The 13364-nt window shown below is 39.8% G+C and overlaps 1 protein-coding gene across 3 annotated transcripts in view; it reads right to left on the reverse strand.

Moving 5' to 3' along the window:
* Nucleotides 1-13364, reverse strand: part of adcy7 (adenylate cyclase 7) — a 61264-nt gene that overhangs the window by 31329 nt on the left and 16571 nt on the right. For 2 of the 3 annotated variants that reach the window (XM_067595098.1, XM_067595080.1), the window contains exon 2: nucleotides 1731-2497. In XM_067595098.1, coding sequence (XP_067451199.1) covers nucleotides 1731-1895 — 165 coding nt within the window. In that variant the 5' untranslated portion in view covers nucleotides 1896-2497. Of the gene's footprint in view, nucleotides 1-1730; nucleotides 2498-4106; nucleotides 4214-13364 lie in introns of all 3 variants that reach the window. The other variant, XM_067595089.1, reaches the window with a different exon arrangement.

Genomic DNA, 13364 nt, shown 5'->3' on the forward strand with positions numbered 1-13364 from the left:
TTTTAGAGAATGAATCCCATGCCCACATATACACTCACCGGCCACTTCATTCAGTACACCTGTGCAATCTAATGCATCCAATACAACAGCTCTGCCATAAATTCTACATTTATGAAGCTTATACATTTTTAGTTTTTGTTGACTTTGTCAGAAAGGTGATAATTCTACTTTATGTTTATTATTGAGGTTGTAGTAGGTGGTGGTGGTGTACTGGAGTGCAATGGTGTTCCTAATGTTTTATCCACTCCATGACATACATGAGGGGGGCAAAATATTAGGAACACTTTTCAATATAATGCAGTTCAGTACACCACCACCACCACCCACTTGCTCTCTCAGCCGCTCACTCTCTCACACTCCCTACGCACGCACATTACGCACTGCCCTATTCCTTAAAGGAGCAACGCTACCGAACGTTTCCCAGGCAACGACACAGAGGTTGACTCACATTTCAGAACAGTGCTGCACAGAGGCTCCCAAATGCTATTGATTGTTGATTTCTGAATGAATGGTTCTTTGGCGTTATTTCTGGCATTAAAAAAATATTTTTTAGTGGGGGTTCTCGTCAGCTTTGTGGCCCACCTGTACGATTATTGGGGAAACACTGGAAATATTCAAATACATCATTTTTTTGAAAATAACACATTCATACGGCAAGTTTTGCCATGCAAGTTTTCCCCTTGCCAAAATTTAGCCTAACTTTGGAGCGTTATTTAGCCCCCTTCCCGCTAGCTGGCATGACATGGTTGGTACCAATGGATGCATTAGGTCATCTAGTTTCATATGATATAAGAACCTTCATTCTAGCTTTGAAACTGAGCCCGCTACTGAAAGACAATAATGTTGGCCGAGGACACTGGTGTCCTTGTGGAGTTTAAGAGGTTAAATAAACTACTGTTACAATAAAGTTGAATAAAGTACTATTATAATAAAGTTAAAGCTGGAGTTAAAGACTTTTACATATAAATGAACATCTGTTATACTCTCCACCAGATAAACCTCTCTGTATTTCACAGTACACGGAGTATTTAAATATTGTGTCTGGTATGACATTCCCACGCTAGTGCACCAGTAGTGCAGAAGGAGGCTGGAGGCTGCCGAAGCTAAGTATCCCAGAATGCATTTTGCACCAATCGGCAGCGATGACAGAGATTAAGCTGCTGTAGGACTGTTCCTTGTCCAAGAACAGACATCCATCTGAATGTACTTGAATTGTGAACTCACCTTAATGAAATAAGTACAACTAGTTGGGAATGGGCACAAAATACAAAGCACATTTCAAGGTCGGAAATATGTCACAGCATGGCAAATGCTAGTCTTTGCCTTGTAAAATGCATCCATGACTGCTCTGTGCACTTCTGCATCTAAAAAGTGTGTTTTCAAAAGTTAATCTGAAGCTCACAAGAACTGCTGATCAAAGCCAATCACTCCTCTGCCTCAGTGGCTGCTGAGTAAGGTTGTAATGTGTAAATTCACAGTCTGATGCACAGTTTCTGAGTCACAGTAAAATTTGTTTTCTGTACAGTGGGGAAAAAATAAAGATACCTTATTACATTTATTTAGAAAAACGCTCAACAGTAGTTCATGGATAAACATTAGCCTGTGGTCAATAATACCAGTCAAAATCCTCCATGATATTCGACAATCTCCATGACAAATGTGAAATCTGTAAATTGTCCACAGGCCAGTTTCTCACAATAACTAATAAACGTGTGGATGTAAAGACTCACCAGTTGTAGGGCAAAGAAGAGGATGAGGAGGATTACACAGGAGAGCATGGAGAGGCCCAGCAGGAGCACCAGCGGCTGATACTGGCTGATGCAGCAGAATTTGCGGTACAGTGCCTCATTTTTCAGCTCCTGGTCATTCAACAAGTACTTCCCCTTGGCTGGCATGGCTTACACTTCTTACAAGGGCATAGCAGGTGTTAACAAGGAGCCCCAGAGAGCAGGAGTGTGTGTCTCCACAACTTTTTTTGTGCGCAGGCAGACCAGAAGATTGTTAAAAAGTCCACAGTTCACGATCTGTTAGGGGCACCTTGTTAGCTCATGACGCTCAAGTGAAACTTGTGTTTTTCCCTCGCTGTGGCATCTTGAATGTTGTGGTTGCTTCTCTCACAGCTTCGTTGTAGCTCTCTCTACTAGGCGTTCTCTCTCTCTCCCCCCTTCTCTCTCTCTGTCTCTCTCCCCTTCGCTAGTCCTTTTGTGTCTTCTATGCTCTGTCTGGTGTTGGCAGGCAGATCTGCTTCATCCTTTGCCAGCTACTGTGTTGCTCCCTCCAGTGGGTTTGAGTAATAAGCCCGAGGCTGGGAGTCACAGAGGAGGAGGGGAGGGGAGTTTAAGAAAGGGGAGGAGAGGGATAAGGAGGAAGAGCAGAAGGAAAACAGGAGCTGATGAGGGCAGCAACAAAGGTCATCAGTGATCCCACCAGGATCCAGGATGTAACAGAGCGGTGAGGTCGGCAGCTCCACTCCTTCGAGGCAGCACAAATGTTGCACCTGAATGGAGGGGGAGGGCAAGAAATAGAGAGGGAGAGAAGGGTAAGTATTTTCTCAAAGCTATGATGGTAGGGTGTCAAACACAAACACCACTATAACTAAACTAAAACTAAAGCTACATTTTTCTCATAGACATGCACATCATATATAAGCAACTATATGGCTTAACAGATTTTAAAAAGAAACGTTTAAGGCTCTAACTCATAAAAGTCGAAATGAAATCAGGCACTTCATGTGACTCACTGGGAAAACTGTGTGAGAGTGAAACATAAATATCTGGATCCCTCGATGATCACATGCTTATTCATACCTGAACTCCTCAGTTTCTACACTCCAGAAAACCCGCTCTCTGTTTACCAAGGGGTCCTGGCTCATTTTGGCCAGAACCTGAAGGCAGTCGTAATGATAGTTAACACTGTTAATGCGTTTTGGAGCCATTTACCAAAAAATAGAACATTGTGGAATGAACTCCTATACAGCTGCCCGCAAGCCACACAAATGACTTCATTTCCCCAGATGAACTAACAAACAACACAGATCCACAGCTGAGTTTATAGTAATAAAAGGGGGCAACAGACTGCCAAACCAAAGAGAAGAGGACTTGTGAATTTGTGTGCGAATTCATGCAATCCATGACTATATGCATCATTGCATGTAAAGTGGAAGAGGATGGCCTTTGATTACCTGCTCATAACTGGAGGAAACTGGAGGATGATCAATATCAAAACAATCTGAGCATCTGCGGTGATGTTAAACATGAAAGTTTAATCCAAATAACAGCAGTAAAGCTTCCATCAAGTTTTTTTTACTGTTCTGATCAAAAAATCAACTGTAAACACAAAATAAAATCTGAAATAAGATCCATTTATGTCCACAGTGTGTTTGTTTGCTGAGTAAGGGACCGCGTTGTATTTACACTATTGAATCTGAGGAAAGATGCCAGGAAGGCTCTGTCAAAACACACACTGTGGATATAGACTGTCCTTATCTCTTCAAACAATTACTACCCTTTGGCCGAGGTACAAAAATACCCAATAAGAACATCTTACAATCTAAAGACAGCAGAGTCTGAGAGGAGAGGCAGGGGAAAAGGTAAGGGCTGCATTATGTTGATATATAAATCCTATTGCGATTATTTTAGAAATGCTGAGATTGTAAATTAATTGCAAAAAAAAAAACAATACAGGAGAACTGGAAGAAATGGAAGAAGGTTTTCCTTATTCAGTTTCTCTAACTGTAAATATTCTATAAAGTCTGTATTTTTCCATGTTAACTGTCCACTTCTAGATAGTTCCACATATTAATTTAGGAGAGAGGAGGAGACCCTGGGTTCAAGCTTGATAGAAACAATTTGGACTTTGCACTCCTGTCAATAGAAACCTTATTTCTCCAGTTGCTAATATCACTGTCCTGGTGTACAGAGCGTGTAAGACATCGCTTCATGTTTGTCCCTCACATAGCAACTGCCACAGATGCTATGTGTCATAAAAAGACTGCACAGTGAAGAGGAAAGTAAAAAAGGAAAGGACACATACAACTGTTGCATCGAGTCAGTTTCATTCTTGTAGTGATAAAACACATTGCCACAGTAAGCACCATGATGACTGACCTGCTGGCAGTTTACGACCACTTTTAACTTTCCCTTTCACTGCTACTGCTGGACAGAACAGCAACCAGCCGGCTCTCCCCAGCCTCAGATAACACACCACAGACAGTCTGAGGGTAGTAAAAGCAAGAGCGAGAGCAGGGAGGTAAAACAAAGCACAGGGCGGTGGTGGGGGATTGTGTCCTCCTCTTACACCAATAAGAACCAGCTGGTCTGTGAGAGGGGGACCCAAAGTAGATGCTTATTGGATGTTTACACTGGGGGGAATCATTTACTCTACGTACCTACTAAATGCCATGTCTATATCTTTAACATCTGAACAACTGTATTCAGCACTAGCATACATTCTTAAACACCTGTTACTGTAAATGTCACCATAAATAGTAGACAAAGCAAGAATAAATATTTCAGCCATATTCATATATTTTTTTTATGTGATCACATCCACGGGAATGTTAATTTCAGGTTAACGCACGCATTTGATGGTTCAGGACATTAAACAAGGTGGTAGCAACACCTGAAAGCTAAACACAAGCATTACAATTGTTAACATTGTTTAGTTAACAGGGGAAATGCAGCAGGAATCCAATTTAGTGCATTAAGGGACAACTTAGCTTGGGCACACGAAGCAGTTAACAGTCAAGACACTATGTGTCTGAGAGGGAACAAAGGAGCTGTTATCATGGTCGAGCTCAAGGGAACTACTTATCAAGTGACCACAGGATGGTGCTTCTCTCTATCTGTTCTTCCTCTCACACTTAGAAGAAACAATGCAAACAAAAGTAAAAAAGTAAAAAAGGGACCATCAACTGTCCCTTTCAGAGTGATAACTCTCATGCAGGTTTTTTTTTTCTGTAACCTGTGTTCTTATGATCAAATGACGTGAAAATGTGTTTCATAGTTTTTTAGAAATTCTCTTGCCCATTGACAACCAGTAAATGGCAAGACTGAACATGACCATGAAACAAGTTGAAGAGCAACTGTGGTGTAAAGCCTCTAAGCTACCCAAGCACATTTTTCCAAAATGACTGAACCATAGGCTCTATATGAACTGAGCACAACAAGTAGGAGAAGTGAATAGGTTAATAAAATGTTCTCAAATTGAGGATGGAGGTCAGATGACCCCAATACTTCAGCCTGTAGAGGATGTCTAGTCTTTAGACAGCCATTTGACACTGCAAAAACTCTCATTTACCAGATGTTAAAGCTCCCGGCCCTGATGGTGCTTTTTGTGCTCCAAGTCTAAAGTTACCATGGCAAAAAGCAGCGCCGTCAGACCTGAGCTGGGAGAACAGACAGGGATGTACGCTTCAATAGAGCCGAGGCTCTCAGTGAGCAGGGATGAATAGCTGAAACTGTGCTGCTTTGACTGCCAGGTCTTTCACTATGAAAGCTTGGCAATTGAGGGAATCACATAGCAGCCTTGTAAACTGGCGTCACTGAATCCTGGAACGGCAGCCGTACAAAACCAACTAACGTCACTGTGCGCTTGCTGCTGAGATGCAGGAACGTACAGGCCCTCGTGTCAAAGAAAAGAGTAGATGAAGTGTAACAGAGACTGGGAGCAGTGTGTGTGTGTGTGAGTGGGTATTTTGTAGACTGGTTTAGAAAAACAACAACGCGACTATGATGAGAGTGGAAACCATGCTGGGTGGTTCTTCATTGAATACAAAGGGGTAATACTGTGGAGGAAACACCAGATTACTGTACTGACTATTTTTATGACTATGCATTACTCAAATCATCAACAGTCTGTGAGTTCCTTTTTTCATCCTTTGTGCAAAGGCATCTTTGCTGTGGTGGTTTTGCACTGCATTTCTGAAAATATTTTGGTTATCTGGGTCACTGGTACTGTTAACAACTGAAACCTTAGGTTTTTCTGATGATGAAGGTGAAGTTTCTGTCATTACTTTATCTAGTGGGTAATAATGCCAAGCACACAATTTGCTTCCTATTTTTTCCTAACAAAATGTTAATAACTTGTATTGTATAAGTAAGTACAGTTATTGTAATAATTGTACTTCTGTGTGCTATTTCATTATCTGATACCAGGTGCATAGAAAATCAGGGAAAAGCTTCCAGAAATGGTTATATAACATTGCTGCAGGATGACATGTCCAGCCTCACAGGAGACAAAGTAGGAGTACATATCTGCTGGGCAGCCTAAACAATGCTAGACAATGCCGGATGCCTAACAGGAAGCAAAGCTATTGAAGGATCGGTCAAGCAGTTGCAGTGCACTACCTAAGTGTTTGGACAGAAATTGACACAATTCTGTTGTTTTGGCTATGTACTTGACTATGTGGTCAGAGTACCAACTTTATGCAGTGAATCCATATAAATAAATTAATTTGTTGGCATTTTCGTCCAACCTGAGTTTGAGATTTTAATTTCAAGGAGGCAAGGAGAGTTCCTCATTTGAGACTGTGCAATTTACTTGTCTGGTTGAATGCCTAATTGCCTTTATCATAAATAAGCACCCCACTGATAATAAACCAATCTTATCTAAAGATCTGGTCAGATCTTCACCTAACCTACACCCAATCCCAAGCCTTTTCATGCAGAGAAAACAGGCAGGTCTCTTTCCTAAACAAATCACTGCTTTATGGCAGTCTTTGTGTTGGCATTCAATAAGCGTGGACAAAAAAAAGACAAAGAGTGACCGCCGTAAAAGAAAATGGAGAAACACATTTTTCAGCCCATGGTGCACATGATTCAGGGTTAAAGGTGATGGGGTTAAAGGTCAGCTAGGCTAAACCAAGGAACCAGACTCAGACATCAGTCGTAGAGCTCACTTGCACCAACAAAACATTCACGTTTAAGAACACTGAAACATGCCTTTTGGCCTCTAATTACTCCTTTCATACAGTAGACACATGTATACTGAACATGCTTTCAATCCATATTGAACCCATTCATATCAGACAGGTTAATCTCTAGTTGTCATCGTCTGAATTTGACTTCTTTCTGCAAAGTACTGTCATAGCTACACTTTTATGCAAAACCATTGACATATACAGAATGACATAATTACCAACTATAGTTCATTTCAGTTTCAATTCTCTATGTACCCTCACTCTATTCTCGGTACACTCACTCCGTCTCACTCATCCACATCTTTCTTTTTGTCTGTCTTATTTAAATTACGTTTAAATGTCATTAATTAATTTACATGTCTGTCCATAGTTAAGACTCATATTCACCAAGGCCTGCCTGTGTCAAACCTACATTCAACCCAGATTGGAACAAGGGTCCTGAAACCTGGTTGGCTGCCCTCTTATACTTGGGGTACAAGAGGGAACTCAACCTTCTAAATTCAATGTGTAGTTAGTCATCAACACTCATTTATGTACAACTTTTGGGAGACTTATCATTTCTCTAAATTAGCAAAAGAATAAATAAGATCTACCATCTTCTTCAGTAAAGATATTCTTTGCCAGTTGAATACAACTGCAGATTGTGAAACTCTTGAATGTGACCCTCCTCCAGTTAAGTCACTAGTTTTACAGTATTGTACAAGTTAAGGTATTGTTAGTGGGCAACACTTATACAGGTTAGGGCATTATTGAGGAATCAATCTCCAAGAGAGTAAATTATACTGATCATTGATTAAATATTTACTGATCATTTGAGTTTTACCAATGAACAGAGATCAATGGGTGCCTGGAAAAAAGGCTTAATAAGGCTTCAAAATGTGTTGGCTGCCTTGTTGGTTGTTAGGTTAAGATGTTTAGATATTTGTAAAGTGCATCCCAACTTGAAACTTTCTTTCTTTCTTCTCTGATTCATTTTGATAAGACAAAACTTTTTAGCCTACTGTATGCTTTCCTTCTTTGTTCTGGACAGTGATGCATGGGGAATTTAAAGGATGGCTATTTGATGATTTGGCTGAGAAGATGAAGATTTCACAGGAGTAAACGACTTGAAAATGTTAGAGGGTCCTGAATGACTACGGCTGTAAAACACATACCACTAAAAAGGCATATTGTATTTGTATTCATGACAAATATTAGTACTTACCATGATATAATCCGTGACTTAACAAGAGGAAATTATCTAGTGTTACCCAATCTGTATACGTGAAAAACTGTTATCAGTGCAACTGGATTGAAAAAGATGGTTCAAGTAAAAGTTCTATCGTGGTCAGATTTGGGTTTAGGGTAGGCTACCTTTATAATCTTGCAGGAGCTTGACCATACACAGAGCCTTTCCATAAACAGATGACTGATGTATGTACAGCAATGCACCGGGAAGATTAGATTAGGCCTTCTGTCCTTTCCCATCTTCCCTCTTCTCCTCCCAGTACTGTCTACTGGTATTGAATTAGCCTCATTCACCAGAGGGAGCTGCTGAAACCTAACAATATTAACAGGACACTGTCTCAGCACGGATTTAAGCTTCAAATGCCATTGCTTATAATAAATACAGGAAGTGCAAGCAAGAGCACAATGTTACTGCTCAAGTGTTTCACATTTACTTCCACAAACGAGAGCCGTGTCGCACCACCACAAGTGAAGCCATCAATTTTGCTGCAGCCCAAAGAGGGGTTTATTGATTTAAAGATACATAGAATTTAGATCTAAACATATCAGCCATGAGGCAAATTCAATATAGAAATAGTATTGATTGAATTTGTCTAAGCCATTTCCTTCTCATATGCTGTTTGGATTTGAAAACACCTGCACACTCACAAAGTAAAATTACAGTATAATCTATCATTTACCCAAGTCGTCCTTTGCATTATGTCAGCACAGGCGCACAAACTGAGAAGAGATTTGTCTTATTCAATGCAACCAGTCATTTTGGTTAAAAAGAAAATGATTTCACGTTATTTTTCTGTGTTGCAGAGTGGTAGTAAGAGGGCTCTCGACAAAATAACCAACAACTTCCTTAAGGAGAATTCTCTGTACACTCAACTTCTGTTTGACAGATACAGCCATGACTAGTAAAAGGATCTTATTGCAACTTGCTGCATTTAGTGGATAAACAGCATCCAACAGACCTTATTGTTAATCTCTTACTTTTGTGTGAGAATGTGTATGTAGTGTTAGAGTTATGTAGGTTTTTTCTCTTTATTTAACAGTGCATTTACTGACAAGACAGATTCAATAAAAAGTTTAACCATTTCACATTAAGACTTCAACACTGTATATGTTCTGAGGATATATGTTATTTAGAAATATTACTGTAGCTTTTATCCAGCTCAGAGTTGCAGTGCTTTGGTTTGTGCTTAAACTTTTAGCATATATAGAGTCTATGTAATGTACAATTATGGACACTGAAAGATGAGCCTCATGGAATGTTTTGTTCCTTTTTGTTTGATTTTTTTTTCTAAGAGATACATAATTTGGAAACAAACTTGAGAAGGAAAAAAGCGTGGAAAGAATGCACTACAGAGAGAGAGACCATTGTTTCCAGCTGGTGTAGCCAGCCACATCCCCATTTCAGGTTTCATAACTGGACCCGCTCCATCCTGTTAACTGTGGAGCAGTAGGGCCCCTCTATATGCCCAGCCCCTTCCACCACTACCACCACCACCATCACCAATAAGAAAACCATAATTATCCCTTAGTATGCCAGCCAGCTTACCGCCAGCACTACCATTCAAAAAGAAACCTCAACATCTGCAACCAGCACAGTAGAGAGCTGTTTACATGGCTAAACAATACCTAACGTGGATCCCATGCAGAGCTGCTGCAACAGAAATAGGTGGCAGCTTGAGATTGGACTAATGATGGTAATTTTCCAGGCTACCATAAATCTCTGGCTGTTGACAGTTGACAGGGCCATCTGGTGCATCTTTTCTACAATCTACTGTCATAACTAGCATACTGTACATGCACCCATAAGTGCACTGGTTAACTTTCACTATCAAACAGCATGTTTTGAGGAGGAAGAAATTCCTTTTAACATCAGAAGCTAATATGTGGAGGATGAATGAGGTTTACACTGCAGTGTAAGTACACAGGTTTACAAGCCAGCCTACAGTGCTAATGAGGGGGGCCCTTTGATGCTAAAGGAGCAAGGATTAAGAATTCCCCATATGCAACTGCCAGGCATTAGAGGGAAACATATTCCATGATGATCGTCCTCATTAAAACACATTCTCTGTTATCTTTGGGAAGTATAGACAATAGAGGCCACACCAGGAATTGGCAGGATTGGATAGAGCTATAGCTTTAGGAAAACCCCAGTAGTGTTGTAATTGTTTGACCTGCAAACCAATTCTTCTTCTTGTTTTTGTGTATGTGTATAGATGAGTGAAGTGCTATATCACCACCACACCCTCATCTGTCCACTGTGTGATGTCTGACCTGCATCCTGTGGCACGGTCACTGAAAGATGCAAGTCTATAAAAAAACGTATGAGCAAGATGTCTTCTTCATTTCTGTGAGTAGTTCTCATGGGAGATAAGATAATGAAACAGAAAGAAAATGGGAAAATGTTGAATGGAAAAGCAAACGTGTCTCATGGCAGAATCTTTAACAGTTACTCACACATGTAGCTGATTTGCTCATAGTGAGTAAACATACTGAGAAAGCTGACTAAATATACAGTAAAATGCTTTCAAGTTATTCAGTTGCATAAAAAGACAAATTTAACGGTGAAACATTGCCTTTTCTAACTTATATTACAACCCCATCATGTGTTTATGTACTGTGTCTGTATTTATAGAGAATTTTAAATTCTTAATATTGAGTCAGGAGTGTTTGTACAACAGGGTGAGGCTTTGTTCCATATCAAAAAACAAATTAAGGTTAAACGGGTCTTGACAGCAGTGATTTACACACTGCATTGACAATGGAATTACATAATATCTACAACATCACAGGAAAATGGGAGGCAACCAATCTGCTTTCAGACATTGTACTGTAAGAGTGTGTATGTGTCTGTGACCGAGTACTGTGTAAGTTCAATTTTCTTTTCTTTTTTTTACACTTCACACTATGATGGCAATGTCTAAAGTAAATGAGAAAAAAAATGTATGAACCATTTAACTAAAGGAAATTTGACATATGTAACCTTAATTATAACACGTCTCTGCTGTTTGTGTCAACTGACAACTCAAGGTTAAATAAACCTATAATGTAAATGGACTTTGCCTGCATTGCCAAAACGTGCATGAAATTAACATTAGTTTCTTTCCAATGTTGAATCTGTAAAGCACTGCATGACAATGCTGTGTAGTTTTTGTGTACTGTTTACTTAGGGTGTGTGCTACGTGTGGACTATGTTTAAAACCGCCTGCTGACTGTGATTGTTTTTTCTCTCTATTTACAGTGGAAGAATACTGTACCTGTAGTTTACTGTCTAACGTCATGTATTATCCCTTTCCTCTGTGGGTAAGGTCATACTATGTGTCAGAGTATTGTGCTACTATATGAATTAATGCACAAATACCACTGACAAAAAAATCCCTTCACATCAAATGATGAGTCATTCAGAGTACACGAAGAAGAACATCGATGAAATCCGGTACTATTTACTGAAGATGTAGTCTGTACTACGGTTGTACATAGCATGAGACGGATAAGACCACCAATTCTCACACAGCTTTTATTGGAATACAAAACAGCAGTTCTCATACCGGTGGATCTAATGTTCAAATATAGTGGTGCATTAGTGTGACATTAGACCAAAGCTTTTAGATTGAAGGGATTAAAATTCCCTGGGTGAGTCCATGTACAGACTGCGACTTCATCCCCTGCAATATTTAATTCTTGTGTCAGGATATATAAAATGATGTGGCCATGATAGCATTCCAACTCTATGCTGCACATCAGGCTCTTTTCTATTCCTGCAGTCTTCAAGGTCTCCAAATGAAGCATTGTGAACATGAATGACAAAAATAATATGTAAAACAAGCTTGGCTTGGGTTTTAAACAAGATTTTAATGCCTTTTTCTCTCAAGGCCATATCTGTCATCCTTTAGCAAAAGCAACACATTCCACTCCAGTTACATCCCTGGAGTTTTTCGATGAAAAAAATTAAAATTTGAGATTCTGATTTGATTTTTAATTGAAAATGTACAGAGCTCAAAGTACCTTATGTGGTGTACTTAAAATATGCAGGTTTGCATTTGAACAGCATATACTGGAAAATGGATTCAAATACGTATAAATGTATCCTGGAAGGTAATGTTCCAGTGAGGAAACTGAAACTGAAAAAAATGGTTAGCTGATACAGGCCTTCAAACTCAAGTGGAACGAAACAGTTAGGTTAGGTGCCTCCGAATTAGATTAGGTTTGATCTCAAACATACAGTGCAAACTAAGAATGTTTCAGTACAATAAGTGTTCTGCGTGCAAGAGTACACAGCTTATTAGCAGGTGACAAGAATCATTTGGAGTCTATTATTTCTGCCAAAGAAGGTTTGACTTAGTACTGACTGACAATAAACCTTTGCAAATACCCCATTTACTGTTATATTTTACCCCAGTCCATTATATTAAGCACATAAAGAGTAACTGTGTGTTAAATAAGCAGAAAATGTGTAGTCAAAAATGTGCAGGGTTATGTTTATCTTGTATTCAGTGGCAGTTTATCAACTGTCATAAGTCCCTTTCACACATGCACTGCAACCCTGAACTTATCTGGACATTACCTGAGTAGCTGTATGTGAGAACACAAATGTCCGAATCAGTTGGACTGGACATTAAACGAACTTTATCCTGCCAGCTCCCTACTACAAAGTCTGTGTAATGTTCGCTTGAGCCCATATGTGAATAGAGCAGGCCATTGTCCGGAGTTTTGATCATGTGACTGGCGCAAAACTGAAGGAATATAAAGAAAACACAGCTATTTCCGTGGTGTACTTTTTGCATCATGTTTTGCCCCCTGCACGCTCTATCCAGGCACCACCCTTCGCCAAAACCAAATTATTTCCAAGTATTTCCAGTAGGTGAGAAAACATCTGACACGGACAATCTCCTGTTGTATGCTACATGTGTGAAAGGGCAATGGTCAACTTTTATTTGTCTGAACTTTCGCCTGGGTGCCAGTTTTTTTTTTCTCAGGTCTTTTCATTTTCTTTGCTACACCTGTTGTGGACATTTGCAAAGCTTCAAAATTAGACTTTACCATAGCCATATCCTAGTAGACAACAATTTCTTAAATGCTTTTAACATTCTACAGCATTTGATCATGCAGTGCTTCTGAGTGGGAAGTCAGGAAGAATGCACAAGTATATTGTTTGCCAAAGCATCTGTGCAGAGGAGGGAGGTGTCTAGGGAGTAGTATGAACCTCTGTACATGTAACTGG

This window comes from Thunnus thynnus, chromosome 1 (assembly GCF_963924715.1).
Source record: "Thunnus thynnus chromosome 1, fThuThy2.1, whole genome shotgun sequence".
In the NCBI taxonomy this organism is placed as follows: Eukaryota; Metazoa; Chordata; class Actinopteri; order Scombriformes; family Scombridae; genus Thunnus; species Thunnus thynnus.